This window comes from Trichomycterus rosablanca, chromosome 10, assembly GCF_030014385.1.
Source record: "Trichomycterus rosablanca isolate fTriRos1 chromosome 10, fTriRos1.hap1, whole genome shotgun sequence".
In the NCBI taxonomy this organism is placed as follows: domain Eukaryota; kingdom Metazoa; phylum Chordata; class Actinopteri; order Siluriformes; family Trichomycteridae; genus Trichomycterus; species Trichomycterus rosablanca.
In genome coordinates this window covers 12,731,570-12,753,207 of record NC_085997.1, presented here as the reverse complement: position 1 = coordinate 12,753,207, position 21,638 = coordinate 12,731,570, and the positions used below count along the sequence as shown (strand labels likewise).

The following is a 21,638-nucleotide window of genomic DNA, read 5'->3' as shown; positions in this document are numbered from 1 at the left end:
TAGATCACTTAACTTCAGTACTAAACTGCAGTACTGTGGTCCAGCAGGAGTCTGATACCCCTGTCCTGGTAATACCTCTCTATACAGCTCTATTGTTGATAGCAACACCATCTTAGTAGGTACGTAAACACATCATCAGGTTATTAGTAAGCAAACACATTTTTTCATATTTTATTATAGTATATTTTTATTGTGCAAACAATGTACAAACCTTAATTAAAGAAAAGTTGGGACAGTGTGAAATGTAAACAAAGAGAAATCAGTACAATGTGTATCCAGGTTAATCTGTTGTGGCGAGTGAAAAGTCCCCTTAACCTCCTTGTTTATCAGCTCCACTTACCATATAGAAGCACTTTGTAGTTCTACAATTACTGACTGTAGTCCATCTGTTTCTCTACCTACCTTTTTAGCCTGCTTTCACCCTGTTCTTTAGTAGTAAGGACCACCACAGAGCAGGTACTATTTATGTGGTGGATCATTCTCAGCAGCGACACTGACATGGTTGTGTTGTGCTTGTATGAGTGCATCAGACACAGCAGCGCTGCTGGAGTCTTTAAATACTGTGTCCACTCTATTAGACACTCCTACCTAGTTGGTCCACCTTGTAGATGTAAAGTCAGAGACGATCGCTCATCTATTGCTGCCGTTTGAGTTGGTCATCTTCTAGACCATCAGTGGTGGTTCACCTTCATTTTTGGTTGGTGGACTATTCTGTCCAGCAGTGACAGTGAGATGTTTAAAAACAGCACTGCTGTGTCTTATCCACTTATATCAGCTCAACACACACTAACACACCACCACCATGTCAGTGTCACTGCAGTGTTGAGAATGATCCACCACCCAAATAATACCTGCTCTGTAGTGGTCCTGGGAGAGTCCTGACCATTAAAGAACAGCATGAAAGGGGGCTAACAAAGAAACAGATGGATTACAGTCAGTCATTGTAGAACTACAAAGTGCTTCTATATGGTAAGTGGAGCTGATAAAATGGACAGTGAATGTAGAAACAAGGAGGTGGTTTTAATGTTATGGCTGATCAGTGTATATAGTTACTGGTGAAATGCCCATCTAAGGTGCCCATCCACCTATTTGCCAATACAAAAGCTTCAAAGTCTGTTTAAATGGAATCAAGGCCAGACTTCACACTAAGCCAAAAAAAAAGCAATGTAAAGAGTTATAGGTGAACTTTTTATTGTTTTTATCAAGTCAAAACAAACAGATACAGAGAATTAGGGAAGACTGCTTCTATACAGTGACAATTGTATTTTAGATTTATAATCCATTCTCCCCTTTAATCCCAGGCTCAGTATTTGCTTAAACTGAAGCTGACCATGTCAGCTTACATACATACAAAACTCATGCTCTCTGAAATACATTATACAGAAGCCTGGGTACACAGCTGACTCAAGTGACTCAAACTTTAGTAAGAAACATTTTTTGAAGGCAGATATACAGACAACCCTGTTCTGCTAAGTGTAATCTAAGGCCTTAAAACTACCATTTACACAAAGTAGCTTTTAGCGAGACAAGGCTCTCATTCTGCACCCATCGATGGGGAGTACATAACTGGTTTACTTTTGACTGCACAGACAGTCATGACATCAGTCTATAAAGCTATACAAAGGCCTCTCATGTCAGGAATTAACCCTGGTTCCACATATTAAACAAGACTTTTGCTGCACAACAGTTCCCAGTATAACAGCATCTGACCCTTCTACAACTGCAAGCCAAACTGCTGAAACAGTAAATTTAATATAAAAGATTTAGGAAAAATCACAGGCTACATTTGGATGCATTGGAGTAAGGAGGAGGACATACCCACCTGGTGTACCACCCTAATTCTATAATAAATTCTGGGACAATCAGACTTTATCAAGTTAAAGTATTGAGGAACTGAAGATTCAAGTATGTCGCTCTATATATGCCATTTAATTTGGTCTTTGTTGCCCCCTGCTGTTTAAAGCGTCCATTTAGCTTTAAATAAAACAGCCTAGTGTAGTCAATTTCAGACTAAGATGTCCAAGATTTTCCAAAAGGAATCAAAAAGAACCTCCTAAAACCAAAGTAAACCTAGTCACACAAAACTAAAAATGCAAAAGAAAAAAAAAAAAAAAAAAAAAAATCATGGTCAACTGATGTTTAACAGACTGAAGAGGTAATATTTATACATACACTTGGTAATCAGTAAAGTTACACTGCAAAAGCAGTTTGAAGAAAGATTAAGCAAAAAAACAAACAAACAAAAAAAAAACATTAACTGGTTTAAACATTAAGCCAACATACACACAACCAATTCACTCCTCCTTTAACACTAAAATCACATGGAAAAAATAGAAATTCAAAAACTTAACACTCCTCTGAGATTAGAGGGGAACTATTGCTGACCACCTTATCTTTGCAGTTGCTGAATTTAGCATAAGAATGCTGGTGTAAGATGAAAATGTGTTACTCTGGGCACAGTGGGATACAAAAACATGTTCTTTAAACTATCAAAACAAAGCCAACCCCCTTTACACCTCCTATAAGTGGTCACTAAATATGACCCCTCTTATTTTTGTGACCAGCGAAAGGGCTGGACAGATTATAGTTGAGTGCAAAAGTTTGCATTCATGTTTTTAAATGAGAATTAATCTGCAAAAATATCAATGGTTACATAAAAGCCAAATATCCTGCGCAAACAAAGCTAATTCAATAACGTTCACAAGCCAATAGAATTACAATCTATGTTAAATTGAAGACTATTTTGAACTCACTATTGTGAGTAGTTCGAGAGAATCAGAATTTGCTGCATGACATTGCTTATTCACTCGCAATCATATAAACAACCACTTTAATATCCATCATCGGTGGTTAATAGCTTTTACCTACTTCTGTACGGATAATATAAGTTTCTATAGAATTGTTACATTGTAATCAATTTAGCTATGAATTTAATTGAAGAATACTGTGTGTAGGTACAAAATTAACACATTACAGTACAAAATATTAGCATCAAGTAAGCAGGCGATATTTAAATTATAGCTTTATTAATGTATGGTGAGCATACTTGTATGACAAACTAAAATTTCATAAGTGACAAAACTAGATTGAGATAAAGTAGATAAAGAGTTTGGCAAGTGGTGACATACATTTAGAAAATATCCATAACATTCAGAAAGGGGAAATGCAAATTTAAAGGTTAGTTGTAAGAACAATCAAACAACATTTTTAAATTTATATTTTTGTTTTTAAGGTATGCAAATTTTCGCACTCAACTCTCAAATGTATATATACATGCTGTGTTTAAAACTTTTTACAGAATTTGAATTTCCATGAACAAACAAAATCTGGCTCAATAACCATTTACATTAGCTTTTCACTTTTGATTCTTTCCATTCACATGGATAAACAGACAAGCGAATATTTACAGAGCCAAAAAAAAAAATTCAAAGTCAACGTTAGATACGTTTCAGTAAAATCTCTGCGTATTTCAATTTAGTCTAAAGATTAAGTCAAAATTCCATCTGAAGATACAATTCTCTATTCATTCTAAAGGATTTCAGCAATACTTCAAGCTCACTGATTTCTATATTCAACACTGAATTTCAGATGACATATTCCCTCCTTCGCTCCCCCAACCAACCACCTGTGGTGCAATAAACCACCCATGAACCTTAAGTTCATGTTCAAAGGCAGCTGGTTCTAGAGTTCAACTCTATAGACTTACAGTAAATAGAGCATGTTTGCAGATGTCTGAAAAGGTTTCAGAACTTTTCACACGCGGGAACCTAAGCTCCTTCGTTTTCTTCTGTCTGAATCACAGGTGCCAAAGTTTTGTGCCAATGTTCCATGCCAACATTGTCTTTTCCTCAGAATTAAAAAGGAAATCAAAGAACAGAACACACTGGCACCTCTCATCCAATCAGCTTTAGTTGTTGTCCTCATCGCTGTCTTCTGGACTAATTGTCGGACTGTACGTAGGCGAGGTTGGACTGTATCCGGGAGAAGTGGGACTGTACGTAGAGCCTTTAGGACTAGTAGGCGAGTACGTCGGAGATGTGGGAGAGTATTTGGGCGACGTCGGAGAGTAGGTAGGCGAAGTGGGCGAGTATTTTGGGCTGGTTGGGGTATAGGTAGGCGATGTCGGAGAATAGGTGGGTGAAGTAGGGCTGTATTTCGGCGTAGTGGGCGAGTACGTTGGAGAAGTGGGACTGTATTTGGGTGATGTTGGAGAGTACTTTGGTGAAGTGGGCGAGTATTTGGGTGAAGTGGGGGTGTATTCTGGAGAACTGGGGCTGTATGATGGTGAGGTGGGGGTATATTTGGGTGAAGTAGGAGTGTAAGATGGGGAACTTGGACTGTAAGATGGAGAGCTCGGGGTGTAAGTGGGAGATTGAGGGGTGTACCTGGGACTGGATGGAGAGTAAGACGGAGAGGTGGGTGAATAAGACGGGGATGTTGGAGAGTAATTTGGGCTGGTGGGGGTGTAATTCGGAGAGGTGGGCGAATAGGAAGGTGAGGTGGGGCTGTACGATGGAGAAGTTGGTGAGTAGCTGGGTGAAGTGGGGGTGTAATTAGGTGAAGTCGGACTGTAGCTGGGCGATGTTGGAGAATACGAGGGTGATGTTGGAGAATAGGATGGCGAGGTAGGAGAGTATGACGGAGAAGTGGGCGAGTAAGATGGAGAGGTCGGTGAATATGACGGCGATGTCGGGCTGTAGCTGGGTGACGTTGGGGAATAAGAAGGTGAAGTTGGAGAATAGGACGGAGACGTCGGGGAGTAAGATGGCGAGGTGGGCGAATAGGATGGCGAAGTTGGAGAGTAGGAGGGTGACGTTGGCGAGTAGCTTGGAGATGTAGGAGAGTATGATGGAGAGGTCGGAGAGTAGGATGGAGAGGTGGGAGAATAAGACGGCGATGTTGGGCTATAGTTGGGGCTGGTTGGAGAGTATGAAGGAGAAGTTGGGGAGTAAGAGGGCGATGTTGGGGAGTATCCTGGACTCTGTGGGGTGTATCCTCCAGGGGAGCGGGGCTCATAGGCTGGTGATGTAGGTGAATAATTTGGAGACATGGCGCCACCTGCAGGGGAGAATGAAAGAATTTAGACTAATACTTCACATGTCAAAACAAAAATTGCTTCATGTTTAAAGTACGTAACCTAGTTTAGGACAACCAATAGGACTTAAGAACCAAGAAGTAATCCTGTTTAGCAGTTTTAAAGAACCTTAACACTTGTATTTTTTTAATTAATAATATTTTCTACGTGGCTGGGTGAAACTACAGTAAGAAAGTGCTTAATGATTGATAACTAATTGAATAAAACATTTCATAGTTTTTGGCAAGAAATTTCTACACAAATGGTGTACAAGCTGACCTGGAGAGGGTATGTAGGGGCTGGCTGGTCCAGGAGAACCAGGAGAGCCAGGTGTGGGAGACCATGCAGGCGAGTAACCCGGAGAAAAGCCACTGGCATCAGATGCAGCACTGGGTGAGAAACCTGCTGCTCCAGGAGTCATTCCACTCCCTGTATAGAGGAAAAAAGCAAGGTTAGGCACAGAACACTACATAGTCTTTCTAAACCAGATGTCTAACAACATGCACCCCGCTTTAACCAAGAGGTGGTGTAACTTTTCGTTTCACTTTCATGTTTTACCACTACATCATCCTGGTCAGGAGAAGAGAATCTGGTTTTCCCAGAATCACCTGGCACATCACAGCAACACACCCTGTGGACAACATGGCAATCCATTGTGGGGCCTCATCCCCACCCATGTCTGTAAGTAGACACCCAACCAACTGATAGCACCACTATGGACTCAAACTTTGGATCCCAAGGGTAATGGGCTAGCATAGCACAAGTGGGGTTTGTTTAATTCTTAACACCATGTCAGCTGCTATTAAGATTATTTAAATTTAAGGGTGGTGGGTTCTTTTTTTTTTATGTCCATATGGTGGTTAAAAGTGTGTGTGACGAGTCCAACTTTGTAATTGTGAGTCCAAGAATGTAAGCAGTTTTGGGGGAAGGGGTTCTGATGTGAGAACTTCCTTGTAGCTGTTCATATTGTAGAATTGTGTTCTGATGGTTTTCATTTGTTTGCATTAGTAGAGAATGTGTTTAATAGAAGTTCTTGATTTACAGAGGGGGGCAAGTGGGGGCCTGGTCTCCTTTTAGCAGGTAGTTATGGGTCAATTTGGTGCCGCATCTTGCATATATACATTGTTCCCATCGTTTTTGGGGTGGAAGCCACATAAAGCATAGCATGATTTGGCTGTGTGGGATCCCACCACTGGTGGTAAGAAGAAGTCAGCGACTGTGAGCAGGTTTGTTTATTTTATGGTTTAACGCTATGTTAACACTGGTTACATTCATGGCAATCATTGAAGTTTTATTTATTTATTCATCCAAGTCATAGTCTGTTTCGTTTTTGTTTTATTTATCTTCATATGCGAGTCCTCAGTTTTATATTCGTGATTGTATTACTTTAGTGTTGAGTCGAAAATTTCTATTATATTATTTGGGATTCCTTATTGTACTGCATTTTGTGACATTCCATAATGTGTTTGTGTTATGATGGTATGGCATATTTTACATGTTGGTGAGGGTCCCCCTCAATATGTGTGAATGAGTCAATTTGGTGGTCCGATGCGGCATCTAGTCCATACAGATTGCTCCATTCTGTTTGTTGGCATAGGTTTGTGAAGTGTGTTGATGTTGGGGGAATATTTTATGGAGTTTATTGTCGTTTCCCATTTCAGTTGCTATTTGTTACTGATGTATTTCAAGATCTGTGGTTTGGTATCCGATATTAATAGCTTATTTTTTGGTTGTATGATTGGAGGTTTATGGGCTAGCCTGTCGGCCTCTTCGTTTCCTTGGATGCCAATGTGTCGTGAGATCCAGCAGTCTGATCATGTGATTGTTTGGCTAAGGAGAGTGACATAATGGAGTGCAAGTGACTAGATTGGGTGGAAAGATGGGAGAGCAAAAAACCCACAATAAAACTTACAGAAATAAATAAAAGAAACTTGTGACTTTTCAATATCTTTTTTACATAAATTAAACAGTATGTACCCACAAGACCACATTTGAAATGATAAAGAATTCCAGGGAACCCAATTCTATTTTCCAAAAATGCCTGTACTTACCAACACTGGGTGACCAGGCACCATAAGCTGGGGTGGCACCTGTGTTCCAAGGTGTCATAGATGGGGACATGCCACTCATAGGGCTGGGAGCAGTGCCAAAGAACATTCCAGTGGCTAAAATAAAAAAAAAAGGAGGTAAAGATTAGAGAGACATGCCTACTTCACCACCGTTTTTAGTAATCCTGTTCTGCCTACTCACGTCCAGCTACACTGATGCCAGGAAGGTTGGTGGGGATCTCCATGCCATATTTGCATTTCTCAGCATCCAGCAGCAGGTCAAAGCAACCAGTGCCAGCAGGAGCCAGTTGTCCCAGCATGATGTTTTCAGAAACTCCCTTCATTGGATCACTTTCTCCGTGGGATGAGGCTTCCATCAACACATCCACCTAGACAGGACAAAATTAGTGTGCAACAGGGTCATATCAAACAGAGCAATGCTTGGACATGTTTTATTTCAGTGTTTAAAAGTTTTTAGTTCTTACAGTCTCTTCAAAAGAGCACTTCATGAGTGGCCCAGTGTCTTGTCTGTTGATGCCGTGACGGGTGATGGCCATCAAGTGACCTCTGCAGGTCATCGTGTCACACAGCAGAGCAAGGTGGCGATAGTTCACATAGGAACCATCAAACGAAATGACATGGTACAATTCTCGCTCCAGAGCCTTTCGCACTGCCTCAATACCAAGTACCTGTGGGTAAAAGAATGGGTAAACAGCTTAGTAATAAAATACAAACAGCTGCATTTACCGACTAGCCTGTTGTACATGCATCTAATAATTTCAAACTGTCAGTTTTGACAAGTCAAAGAACAAATTCTTACAGTAAAAATCTCCACAATGTCGTTGGAGGTGGTCCTAACCGGGTCCACGTCCTTTTCACTGAGAACTCTCATAAGACTGACACCGTCTGTTTCCAGAATCCATTCCTGAAGGGCTTTAAATTCTCCCTCCTCTGTGATTATGGTCTTTTTCTTGTTTTCTGTCTGTGGAAGATGCATGTACACCTGGAAAGAAGTAATTAGCATGAGTACAACACAAAGACATGAAAAACATTTAAGCATCTATTTGCATTTGTTAAATAAACCCTTTGTAGATAATTTATAAGTAGGAAAAGGTTTTGCAAAGGATAAAAATAAAGGTGTTTCTACCTTGCTGATTTGTTCAATGCCTTGCAGGGTCATGTCGGTCAGCATGTTTGACTCAATGCACCGCAGAAACACATCGTCGTCCATCTTATCCACCACCTCCTCATCCTGGATGGACAAACCAGAACACAGTGTAACTGGTAATGACATTGACTACATGTGATAGGCTTTTAAACAGGACCATTTTTGGTATTATATTATAGCAAAAACAGCATTAGGCCCAATTCCTTACAAATCTAAACTATACTAACTACACTGGCTGCTTGGTAGTAAAGGAAGAAATGCTTCTGGCTTGTGCAAAGCAACTACCTGCTCATTTACACCATCATAAATGCTATGTGAGCTGTATTTTGTATTGCTTGTGTGTGCCATAATTAGACAGTAAAAGTCATTTATTGTATTGTTTGCATTTAGCAGTATACAGTCTAATCAATTGAGGGCTGAGGGCCTTGCTCAAGGGTCCAACAGTGGCAACCTGGCAGTGGTGGGGTTTGAACCAGTGACCTACTTACTAGTCCCGTACCTTAACCACCAGACTACAACTGCATTGTTGCCGTCACTGTTGCAATTGTTGATAGACAACTTGATTAATTTTCAATAACAGTTGAGCATTTTTGTTTATATGATAATTATAGAATAACCAGAAAGATTTGAACTGCTTAATCTGTAATTATTTCAGATCCAGTACAACCATGACAGTTACGCACCTCCTGCATCTTGTGCTCATCACTGTTCATGATCCGAATACGCAGCACCAGTTTCTCAGCGTTGTCATCATTGAAGATGCAGTTCAGATCATCACCAAAACCTTGGTGCAGAAAAAAGCAGATAAAGAATTTTTAAAGGAATGCATCTCAATTTTCCTCCAAGATGAAACAATTTTGGGAACGACCTCACTGAAATTGGCACACTTAGCCCTGTAATCTTGTCTTACCTGCATTAATCTTCTCTGCAATCTGCTCCATAGAGAGCTTACGGTCAGTCATGTGTTTACGATCCAGCTCGATACGCAGCAGCCATGGAGAGATACGAGTTACATCAAAGTCAGGCATCTCATAATAAACGTTCACCCACTCCTGATCCTCAGACACAACCGTGCTCTGGGGGTTGGGGTCATAGTAGATGGCCGTGTTGGCTGTGACCTTGCGCAAAGTGGTATGCTCCAGGCGACATAGGATGTCTTTTGCTCGCTCTGCATCACGGGCTGCCTGGCCCAGCAGGAACACCGTCAGAGAGGGAGTCTTGGGACGCTTGGAGATGTTAATCAGCTCTTTAAGTCGAGGCACACCCAGGGTGACGTTCTTGGCAGACACACCAGCATAATGGAAAGTGTTCAATGTCATCTGGGTGGCAGGCTCACCCAGAGACTGAGCAGCCAGAGCACCCACCATCTCACCAGGGTGAGCCTTAGAGAGGAAGAAAATGTAATATATATAAATTATATATAAATAAATGCATATTAACACCTCATACTCATTTCTTATCCACTTACTATACACCTACTACCTATAAATTCTCAGCAGGCTTGCCAAATGCAGGCAAACTTTACAGTGTACACAATATTTCAGTGTTATTTCAATGCTTATACTATCTGATCTATATTAAATACGCATAAGTATAAATGCATCTGTATCAAATACACTTTCCAACATTAACAAATAACATTTAGCCATTGTAACCTCTCACTGCCCACACAAAACAGAACAGCAGGCTAAACAGTTCAATATATTTCAAAAGTTAACTGGTAGGTTTATAGTTATAGCTATTTCTTAAAAGTGTATGAACGTGTACGATTAGTTATGCCTGTAATACTTATTACTTATGTAATAAGAATTAAGTTCTATACCGTAACAAAAAATATGAATGTAAATGTTAATGTTGCGATGACTGATGTAAAATAATTCAAACATTTGAGTGGTTTAACGAGAACGCTACTTTAAATGTCACACAAGCTCAGTGCAAAACACCATGAGCACAGTCGGAAAAGGTCAATTCCGAAATCTTCCCTACACACTCGCTCCCTGCACCCTATAGTGCACTTAACATTCTTAAAGGGCCAGACAATATATTTATAATTCACATTACACGACAGGTGAGATTCTTTTTTCTTAAAATAGCGCTTTTATTTAGGAATAAATAGTCCTTACACGGGCAGGAAAAACTACTGCAGACAAGTCAGAACAGGGGATCGGGCGTAACGTTATTACTGTTTGCTCCTTATTCTCCACACTTGTGCTCAATTTACACTAAATATATATCAAGTTAATACGTACATATCCACACATGCACGCGCTTGTGTTAATTTCCGGTTGAACTGATAAATGTTGATTTCGGAAAATTTAAATATGAGCCGTTTAAGTTTCTGCTCGTTACCTCACAGCTAACGCTAGCCAGTGTGGCTCTTCACTTGTCTCTGTTATCACCTTACACAGTGAGCACCCCACAACCAATCAGTGAGCTCCAACCGCCTACCACTCCCACCCCTCCCTTACTGTGGATGCGCGAATGTCCTAAAGTCTCAGTTTTCAAGGTAAACCTGAAGCAGAAATTTGGCGCTTCACATTTAAAAAATACCGTTTTGAATACCGCGGTATACCGTAATACCGTCATACCACCCAACCCTATTTAGTACTCACAATTGACTGGTTAAACTTGGTCTCAATTTCACCAAGCAACCACTCGAACGCCTCAGTGCTGAGCCGAAACTCCTCAGTCATTCGTCGGGAGCAGAGGGTAGAGCGGAGATGGATGTTAAACAGAAGAGTAGCATTTTGTTGGGCCTGCCTGCTTAGTGGATCGTCACCATTCACAATGACCAGCTTCTTGCTCAGTTCTTCCACACCTAAATGGCACAATTATGTACAAATGTATTAATTACCAGATGGGAAGTTATTTAAATTCAAAACTTTTTACTAATTTAATAATCATATTTCCTAAAAGTAGATTAAAGCAAACGTACAGAACTGCATATCTATTTTTTGTAAATTTAGTTCTTACACTGCTAGATTCTACCAAGGACAGTGTAAGACACAGCCCTATAGCACAATGCCATTAGAATGTTTTATTTAGCATGCCACAAGCCATACAGCTTCATTTCATAGACCCATAGCAGTCAGAAGCATTGAGAAAGCCATGTACGTACTCCCAAGTTACAATTATATTAAGAATCAGGCTGTTGTGTTCAAACACTTATGACTGACTACCTACCCTCCACCACTCGAAAGGGGTTAAGATCTGTTGGAGTTCGTGTGTTAATGCGGAAAATCTTTTGTGCATTCCAGATCATCCTAGCCAGATTGCATGGCAGCACCACCTACAGAAAAGAAAAAGAAATAAAGCACAGCATTTATTTATTAGGATTTTAACGTCATGTTTTACACACTTTGGTTACATTGATGACAAACGGCTGTTACTCGCCACACAAGATTAATCAGTTCACAAGTTGATCAAACAGTCATGGACATTTTTGTATCTCCAATTCACCCAACTTGCATGTCTTTGGACTGTGGGAGGAAACCGGAGCTCCTGGAGGAAACCCACACAGACATGGGGAGAAAATGCAAAGTCCACACAAAAATGGACACAGACCGTTCCACCTGGGGATCAAACCCAGGACTGCCCAATAAAGCACAGTAAGCGCAAGACAGGGTTAGCTGCATTATCAGGGATAAAATAGATTTTAGTACATTTCTACAGTGCCAGGACATTTGAAACGTCATTACTAAAGTTTCCTGGGCATTTAGATCTTTAATATCTTTGGCTTCTCTTTACATTCAGCACTTTTAGCCAAAGCGACTTAATTTTGGCCGATTGCGATACAAGAAACTGAGGGTTAAGGGTCTTGCTCATGTTCCAACAGAAGCAACTTGGCAGTGGGGAGCTTAAACCAGCAACCTTCTGATCACTAGTCCAGTACCATAATCACCAACCTACCACTGCCTATTTTCAAGAAGATGGCCAATACAAAGATAACTTTTCCGCAGCGCTAGATTGTCACGAGAACAAGGTTTTTCCTTTTAACTAAAACTCTGGCAAGTTATGTTCTAAACCACGTTTATGCATCAATAAATATTCTGTTTACAGAAACCAGTATATTTCATACTACACATTACCATAAAAGCTGTAATCCATAAGCTTATTCATTTTCACCTTAAAAGCCATCACTGTTGCACATGTCCTAGCTCACACTCATCAGTGCATTGTGAATTTAAATAGTGTCCAAGCATTACTACTAAAAGTACTTGCCTTGCTGTCTCCAGTGGGAAAGATTGCTCTTAAAATCTCCCGGTCTTCCTTCATTTTCTCAAATTCCTTCTCCAGGGAAGTCTGAACAAGTGCGTTAGTCATTACATCCTTCAACACATCCTCCTGCAAGGTGCGTCGCAGAGCTCGTTCATTGGTGTAGTCAAACTTGAACCTTGAGGAATGAAAACAATGTCACTGGACTGACATTCAGCTGAGGCAAATAAAAACCTATAACGGATTAGTCATGCAGTCATTTTTATCTCATACAGCAATGAAACAAGGACTCACTTTTTCTCGAAAGCTTTGTGGGATGGTTTAAGGGTGGCCATGTTCTGGAACTCTACAGCCTCTGCAGCCAGCCCATCCTCACCGTATCTCAACTGTACCACCTGGTTGATGGAGTTTCTCACTGTGGCATCATACTTAACCATGACGGACTCCATAGATTTGATCAGACGACGCTGAATATAACCTGAAAGCAAGAAACATACGCTGTATAAGGTTTGCTACTATAATGGTGAATATTAGTCCGTGTGTAAATGTTTGGGGCTTTGCCTTGTCCTTAAGGAATTCATGACACTGCACCTGTTTGGTTTAAATCACCCCTATATTACTAAACAATAATTAGCAATATTAATGTATTGTGATATGCAGTAAAAATTATGAACAGTTTCATGAAGCATGTTATTACAAAACCAAGTCTAGTCGAGTCTAGTAGCTGAATTTTCTCATGATTTGGTGATTATTTCAATGATTACAATGGTGTTATTTCTCAAAGCAATTTCAAATCATTGTTCATGCTGATTCTCTACCTGTCTCAGCAGTTTTGACAGCTGTGTCAATCAGACCCTCTCTGCCTCCCATGGCGTGGAAGAAGAACTCTGTTGGTGTAAGCCCGGCGAGGTAGGAGTTTTCTACGAAGCCTCTGCTCTCAGGACCATAATCATCCTTGATGAAGTGAGGAAGAGTGCGGTGCTTGAAGCCAAAAGGGATTCGCTTACCCTCAACGTTCTGCTGACCCACCACAGCAATAACCTGCATTTAAAAAAAAAAACCCATGTGAAACACACAAACGTGGACGGGTTAAGTGTTTCTAGAACTTTCTCTGTAACTGAAAGCCTGTTATTGTGTTTAATGCTAACTCACCTGAGAGATGTTAATTTTGGAGCCCTTGGATCCAGCCACCACCATGGACTTGAAGTTGTTGTACTCAGACAGGGACTTCTGAGCAGAAGAACCCGTCTTGTCTCGAGCATCGTTCAGAATACGGTTGACCTGGTTCTCAAAAGTCTGTCTCAGGGTGTTACCCGGGGTGGGCTCCAGTTCATTGTTGTGAGCTTTCTCAATTACCTTAAAGAAATGTGGTAGGTTCGGAACATTAAAGCAAGCTGGGTACTTAAACCATCAAACGTTACAGGTGATCAGAAAGGGGTTTTTAGCATTAACATTTTATTATGCACTGTGCAGTTGCTTGAGGAACTTTGAGGAAGTTCGTGAGTGAGTCCAAAGGTTCACCATTAAATAAATGAATCTCCTGCTGATCTACTTTTAACTTGCCGGTCCCAGTTTTTCTGAACATGCTGCATACAATCTCAGAATAAGCATATATTTACAAAGATTATGTTTTTAGACGTTATGTAACATTGTTTCATAGACGTTATGTTAATTTAAGTCACATACTCTCATTCTAATGGAATTAGGTTATGAAGTACGTATGAAATCAAATATTTCTGTGGGTGTGAACCCACATAAATGAACATTTCTCTTTCAAAATAGGTTGTGTTTATTTACAATATGTTTATCTTACAGTAGATATTACTGGGGTGCAAGGGCATTTATGAGAAGTAAAAACCACCAGCTTGTGTCAAACTGTAAACAGAGGAATTCTTACCTCTATCACATCTTGCTTGGCCTTCTTGATGGTGTTCTGAATGTCGAGATAAGTCTTGGCATCAGCAATAGAGTCACCAATACCAATTGAGTGACCTTCAAAAAAAAAAAAAAAAAAAACCAAATGATAAATTCCAAGATAGAAGCAGTGGGAGGAGAGGGAGAGAGATAAAGAGAGAGAGAGAGAGAGAGAGAGAGAGAGAGAGAGAGAGAGAGAGAGAGAGAGAGAGAGAGAGAGAGAGAGAGGGAGAGAGAGAGGAAAAAAAAAAAAAAGTTATCCTAACTTACCCTCAATGAGCAGCCAGTTGTTGACCACGGTTTGAATGTTGGAGTAAAAAAGGCGGGTAATGTCATGTCCCATTTCCAGGTAAGATATGTGGACGAGAGAGCCAGCAGACGTACCCAGTGATTTTTTACACAGGATGCCCATAATCAACTCTCCATTCTCCACAATTACCTGCAATAAGAGCAGAAATCTGTACTTCAGCTAAGATTAAGCCTTACGAGACTGATGGAACATTGTTCGTGAATTACAACATGATTTAGGTGGTACCATTAATTACACCTTAGTGTGATGACACTTGGCAGGCCCTCAGCACTGGAAATGAGAGGTTTCTATTTTTTAACACCTTGTTTACTCAGATTTTTACAAGGCATGAAAGGTATAGGTATGAAATCTTTGAATTAGCTCAATGATTTTTGGCTTCACGCAAAAGTCCTTAATTTTAGATCTGTGAGAAAGTTGTAAATGAGATGTAACCATCCCCCTACAATATATACTGTGCAAGCATAAATGCAGAGGTTCTTACCTCATTACTGTAATGATACGTTGGCTAAGGATTCACTGACCAGCCTGTGCTTATGTTGTCACAGGATCATTGGTTTGCAAGCCTTTTTTTTCAAAGACATTATCCATTAGCAATAGCCTGCAACAGTAAACTACTGGACAGTTTAGGAAATGTTGAAGGGCATTTCAATAGTGATATTTACATAATTGTTAAACAGCTACTAATAAATTTTGTTATAACAATAAGAGGAAGGGAGGGGGGGGGGGGGGGGGGTCTTGCTTAAAAAGAAATGCTAATGCACTGAAATGGCTGTAGGTGACAACCAATTACCAAGTGTGTAAGTTTATGAGCAGCAAATTTTCTGTTGCTGTTTTTGGACTTTACACACAACACTTGTGGTTCTAGACCTGCAAACAATGGATCACTTGTAGCAGTAAAACAGTGTTGCCATCATCAGTACCACTGATCTATGACTAACCTGATATGTCTACCCTAACTGGACACAAGGCAACTTTATACATGGTGATTATGTACCTTTGTGTCTCCAGGAGAGATGTGCTTATATGGGCCACTGTCCTCATCGTCCGGATGTGTGCTGTGTGTACGAATCACATTGATGTGGCCTGGAATAATCAAGCTGAAGAGCTGTTTGCCAGTCCACAGTGGACGTGGTTTCAAGATAGCAGGCTGGGGCACTTTCCCATCCCAGGTAGACAGGAACATCAGGAGATTCATCACTTCCCCCTGATGGAAGCACAGACACCCAGTTAAATACAATTCCAAGAGAACTGTATGCTGCTGCAGAACACATCTTTAATTTCACACTTAAATTTTAAGTCCATTAGTTAAGACAATGACACATACCCGCTCCAAGAAGACATCTCTTTTGGTGAACTTGCGCACGGCAGTGAGCGTGTCCTGTACAATACCCATGACGGGTCTGTTGGACTGTGGTGTCACAATCATACGTGGTACCATGGCCAGTTCCTGAATCTCAGCACGGGTCTCCAAGGACTGAGGCAAGTGCAGGTTCATCTCGTCCCCATCAAAGTCAGCATTGTAAGGAGTCGTTACACTGAGGAGGAGACGGAACATGAGGCAAAAATAATTGTTTCCTCATCAAAAAAGGCCCCAGAAAGAGTATGTTTAAAAAAGCATGTTTAAATCTAAACCGAACATGCCAGTGCAGTATACCATTATTGATTCACAGCAGATGACTTATTACACGAATGTCTTAATTATATTGTCTTTAAAACTTGCTTTCCAAAATGTTTGAAGAACTTATGATTTAATTTTAGTGTGATGTCAATAAGGGAGCAATTAATGGCAAGGGTACAATTAGGCCAAAATCATTAGTCTAATTCAAGTGCTTTTAACTGTATATGTAACACCACCATTAGAAATCCAACCAAAAATGACAGTTTTAATACAAATTGACATTCAAACTATTTACTCTCAGATCTCATAAGAATCCACAGTGAAATATTTCTGACAGCCATGCAACAATATCAAGGTCCCAAATGTGTGAAAACAACATTATCCACTCTTGATTTAAAGGTACAGTGAAGTACAATTTCTCTGGTTCTATAAGTGCTCCATTTAATATTGTTGCATATTTTCTTTGATAGAAAAATATACCTGAGGTTAAGTCGAAACGTGGACCATGGCAGGATTCGAACCCTGTGACCCATCATAGACATTTTGTGCAAGGTGGGCTGTCTGTTGAAGATGACAATATCACCATCGCACATATGTCGTTCCACCTGAAAACAAATCAGTCAGACTATGAAAAACATGTTTAATGAGGAAAAACACATTTAGACCATAACTGTAGGCAGTTCATTTCACCTTGTAGCCAATCTGCAGATGAAGATCACTGGGTTTTGGGTGGAATCGAAGGTCAATTCGATCGCCATTGTCACGGATAATGTATTTAGCTCCGGGATACTGACTGTTACCTCTCCTTACAAGCTCCTGCAACCTAAAAAGGTTGAGAGTTATGACAACCATTAAACAAGCATCATACTTTAACAATTATATGGAAACATTGCTGGAATCTACAGCACATCAACCTAAACAGCTTGTATTTAATATGATTTTGTGAAATAATTTACCTGTCAATGTTAAATGGTGTGACGATTTCTGGGAAAGTCATATTTGCAGCAATGGAGCGGGGTACGCCGACCTGATCAATCTGCAAGTTAGGGTCCGGCGTGATGACAGTTCGTGCAGAAAAGTCTACACGCTTTCCCATAAGGTTACCACGTACTCGCCCCTCTTTACCTTTTAATCTCTGTTTGATGGATTTCAGCGGACGGCCTGATTTTTGCATTGCCTGAAATCAGAGTTTGACGTAAGGTAAAATTTTTTACATGTAATCCAGAACAACCATAATTAGGACATTTTTTGTGCACTACAGGTTATTATCTAGTAGAAGAGGGCTGTTTCTACAGCAGTAACCAACAACGTGAGGATGTGTCAGAAAAGTGTATCGGTGTACATAAACAGTATGGTTAAAATAAGTACAGCCACAGCTACTTGGGTTGCATGAAGATAAATTATGCTAGCCCATTACAGCTGGGATCCAGGGTTCTAAACCACAGCAGTGCTATTGGCTGGTCGGGCATCTACACAGACATAACTGGCTGTGTCTAAGGAAGGGGATGTGGTACTACATTTTGCTCAGTTATTCTGGGGAAAACAGCTTACTCTTGGCAATCCAGGCAGCTCGTTGTCAACCATTGTGGCTACATGGAACTGCAGGAGCTTGACGTCTTCTGCTATGACATGGGCAGCAGCCCCACTTTGTTCATTTCGCCGCAGCTGGTTATTAATTTTCACAATGTCAGCAAGCTTGTGTGTCAAGTCATCCTGTGGGGCAGAACATAAATACATTACTTGCACACAACCTCAAACAAGGTTTCTCTGTGGAACTACTAATAAAACGGGAACATAATTATAATAATAATTACATCAAAACACTCACCTGGTTCCTTGCAGATCCCTGCATGACCACAGCAGGTCTAACAGCAAGTGGTGGAACAGGCAGCACAGTCACAATCATCCATTCAGGCCTTGAATATTTGGGATCCATACCCAGGATAATATCCTCCTCATCTGAAATGCGCTTAAAGATCTCATGCACACGCTCAGGGCTGAGGAGAATCTTTTTCTCCTGAGAGTCTTCATTAACATGCTTCCATTCAGCATAGAGTTCCAAACCAGAGCGCCGGATCCGAGGCTGGTACCGCCCACAGCCACCATGACCCTGCCGACAACAAATAAGTTACAACCATGTACAATTTGTTTAATCTAATCTGGACAATCACATCTTACCAAATTATTAAAACTTTTTAATCCAATAATGTTTAAATAATTAACATAACTATTAAACAACTAAGCAAGTCTCAAACTGTTTGAAGTATATTACATACTGATACTAAACAGCCCAAAGGCTGGTCCTGTTCATGGTGTTCATTCTACGTTACTGCAGTGTTAACTACGTTATACTGTTTATTAACTCAATTAAAGACTTGTTTGTATTAAGCTTAATGACATTTTGATGGGATGCTATGAGCTCACGACTGTCAGTTATTGGTTAAAAGAAACTGGTATCCATGGTTTGCTTAAGCTCATTAATGATCACATTCATTTCCTTAGGTCCTGCTTTTGTATCTAATATGTACATTTAAGTGTAAAACAGCCTTTTAGCTCAGTACCTTCTCTTTTGTGAGGTCCTCATCATTTTCAGGCTGCTCCACTCCAAACTTGTTGTCCATTTCCTCTCCACCCTCACAAATGTTTTTGCCTTTACATAGGTCATAAACGTGGATCAGACGCTTTCGGGGTTGGCCTTTTGACTTGATCAAGATGTCTTTGATCTTTGGGTTATTCTGTAAGATGCATAGTGGGACAAAGCTTACTTTTAAAAGACCAAATGCATGCTGCACAGAACAGTTAGTTGTCTGGGGATAAAAAAATTAAGATAGAAAATTGTAACAATACATACCGCATCAACCAGCAGTTTGGAGCAAAAGAAGCACACACAGCGAAGGACTTTCATGATTTTTGTAATAAAGCCAACGTGAAAGACAGGCTTAGCCAGCTCAATGTGCCCAAAGTGACCTGGGCATTCAGTCATGTTACCTGTTTAACGCAGGTTAACAAATTTATGATTAGTTCATTTATAACTATAAAATATGCACACACAAATTACATGTTTACTGGAAATGGCAGAAATAAGTGAGTCACCTGAAAACAATCCTTGTCAGTTTTATTTTGCTAATACAACTCTGGTGTTATTAATTACCTGCACATGTCTGGCATCTGCCTGAACGTTCAATGACCCCCTGCCGGGGATCCATGAGGCCCCCCAGTTTTGGGCGTCCACCCTCTGTTGTCTCAGGGTACTTGATGCCCCCTTCGGTAACTGACATCCGTTTCTGGAAAGAGATTAAGAAACATATCAAAAAGTTTAAGTGAGTGAATTCACCTTCATATACAAAGCAAATTCAGTGCAACCATGTGAGAAATGTGCATGTATTACTATCCAACAAGTTAAAACCATGGTTGCAGCAATAGCATAACCTTTTACCAGATGCAAGTTTAAAGTTACATTTTTTTAATCCAAAATATGTGCAACTCTAGGTTTCAGTCGAGATGTACATTCAGGGATGTGTTATAGAGTTTAACATGCATTTCATGACACTTTTATAGACCAACATGAAGTCTGAATAATACTAAATCTGGGTCAAATCACTGACATGTTTACTGTGTTTGCTTTAGAGCTCAACATTACAATAAAACCTTAGATTATTAATATATGCATGTGTGTGTGAATATATATACACACACACACATATATATATATACACACATAAATATAGACACATACATACACACATAAATATAGACATATACATAAACACATTTACACACACATTTATGTACAGTTTTACTCCAATCCATCTTGTAAAACATACCTTTATATAGAATAGAATAATAGAATCAACAGACTGTTTTTTATATAACCAACTTGGTGATCAACACTTTAACTAGCCCAAAAAAGTGCACTGCTTTAACTATATTTCTGGTCCAGAATCTCTCCAATGACCAGTACTAACATACAGATCATGTATTTTAACTGAAATGACATAACGTACATTTGATGTTGCAGTAACCCTCAAGAACTTCGAATCAGAAACTCACTTCACATGTCGAGTGTTTTAATGTAATATATGCAAAAAGCTACATGTCAGATTGTGGCATATCGCCCAGCTATATCTCACAATCTAATACAGAATATTAACAAAAAGCATGCGTATTGTTTCGTTTATAAGATTTTATTTTCGAACACAAGAGCAAGACAACGTTTGGTTTGATGGGAAACTTGGGGACAAAGCTTGTAGGCTTTTTAATAAAAAAAAAACAATAACTCATAGCCAAATAAGGGATTTACAAATGTTCTGCACTAACATAAAATTTAAAGCAATTCCTAGTGTGTTCAAGTTGCTTCAACGTGCGCCTGCTAGAACAGGGCACATGTGTTAGCTACAAGCTAAGCTAACTACAACAAATAAGGTGCATTGTAAATAAAACTTTGCTAAAGTGAAACCATTCAGCTAGATTTTAATAACTGTGAATATCGGATAAAAAATGAATAGAATAACCCTGCGTAAAGGTAAAAACCTACAAGCTCATCTGGACTGATGATGCCGAACTGAACTCTCTTGATGAGGCGCAGTGGGCATGCGCTGTCGCTGGAAGGCGGTCCGTGCATCCTGTCTATTCAAAGAGACTCGTCCTCCCCCAGCACGCCGCTTTCACTGAGGGAACGGCTCGGAAACGCCACCAACACCTTCTCCTGGCACCTACAGGTGACCGGAACGTGTCCGATGGCGGCTTCCTAGTAACTACGTTTATTACGACCCAGTGTGTTTATTTATAATTTTATAAAATTTAAATTTACACACTATTTGCTAGCCCCTCTCCTTCCCTGATCTAAACTCCGGTGCGCTCTAAGCGCATCTGAAAGGCAGTTTTCCGCACACGGCATTATATAGACTGCACGCACCACTACGGGTTTACACACTCAACAACCCAGGGACCGAATGGCTAGGAGGCGGGATAAGGCCACTCGGTTCTTAACGTTCATTGGTTGACAGAGTGGCGCTCATGAAAAATTCATCAAGTTTGACGCCCAGCCAATCATTGTACACGTTTTTGTAGTCATCGAATCCCAACCACACTAAGGCGGGACATGGCAAAATAAAGCCTTTTATTGGTCTATACCTGCAACGGTTGTTACGTAAATTGGTCAAAACGTAAATATTCAAAATGCATACATTTCATTGGCCCATATGCTCATTACTATGTATTAATAAGTAAAAAATAGCCAATCAGAGCAAACCTGCCGTCGAGTATCCACGACCTTCGTATAGTCCGCCTCT

The 21,638-nt window shown here is 40.2% G+C and overlaps 1 protein-coding gene across 1 annotated transcript; it reads right to left on the bottom strand.

The window, feature by feature from the left end:
* Positions 1–1,174: 1,174 nt before the first annotated feature.
* polr2a (RNA polymerase II subunit A) lies at positions 1,175–21,194 on the bottom strand. Its single transcript, XM_063002849.1, has 28 exons — positions 20,882–21,194; positions 19,499–19,631; positions 19,199–19,335; positions 18,909–19,082; positions 18,176–18,457; positions 17,899–18,060; positions 17,304–17,524; positions 17,038–17,170; positions 16,828–16,952; positions 16,054–16,264; positions 15,724–15,933; positions 14,690–14,858; positions 14,403–14,497; positions 13,658–13,861; positions 13,324–13,546; positions 12,800–12,983; positions 12,512–12,683; positions 11,474–11,579; positions 10,903–11,108; positions 9,201–9,672; positions 8,974–9,074; positions 8,270–8,374; positions 7,943–8,125; positions 7,608–7,811; positions 7,325–7,511; positions 7,126–7,239; positions 5,354–5,503; positions 1,175–5,058 (listed from the first exon to the last, which is right to left on the bottom strand). Exons 1-28 carry the CDS (start codon positions 20,966–20,968, stop codon positions 3,908–3,910), a joined length of 5,901 nt encoding a protein of 1,966 aa, XP_062858919.1. The 5' UTR covers positions 20,969–21,194; the 3' UTR covers positions 1,175–3,907.
* Between the last annotated feature and the right edge of the window lie 444 nt (positions 21,195–21,638).

Bases quoted from the DNA above. Each gene is read 5' to 3' on its own strand.
- polr2a (XM_063002849.1), bottom strand. From the start codon at position 20,968: ATGCACGGACCGCCTTCCAGCGACAGCGCATGCCCACTGCGCCTCATC. The intron at 15,934-16,053 runs GTATGTGTCATT...TGCTTCCATCAG, and splicing joins GAGATGTCTTCTTGGAGCGG to GGGGAAGTGATGAATCTCCT. The intron at 8,375-8,973 runs GTGCGTAACTGT...TTGTCCATCCAG, and splicing joins ATGAGCACAAGATGCAGGAG to GATGAGGAGGTGGTGGATAA.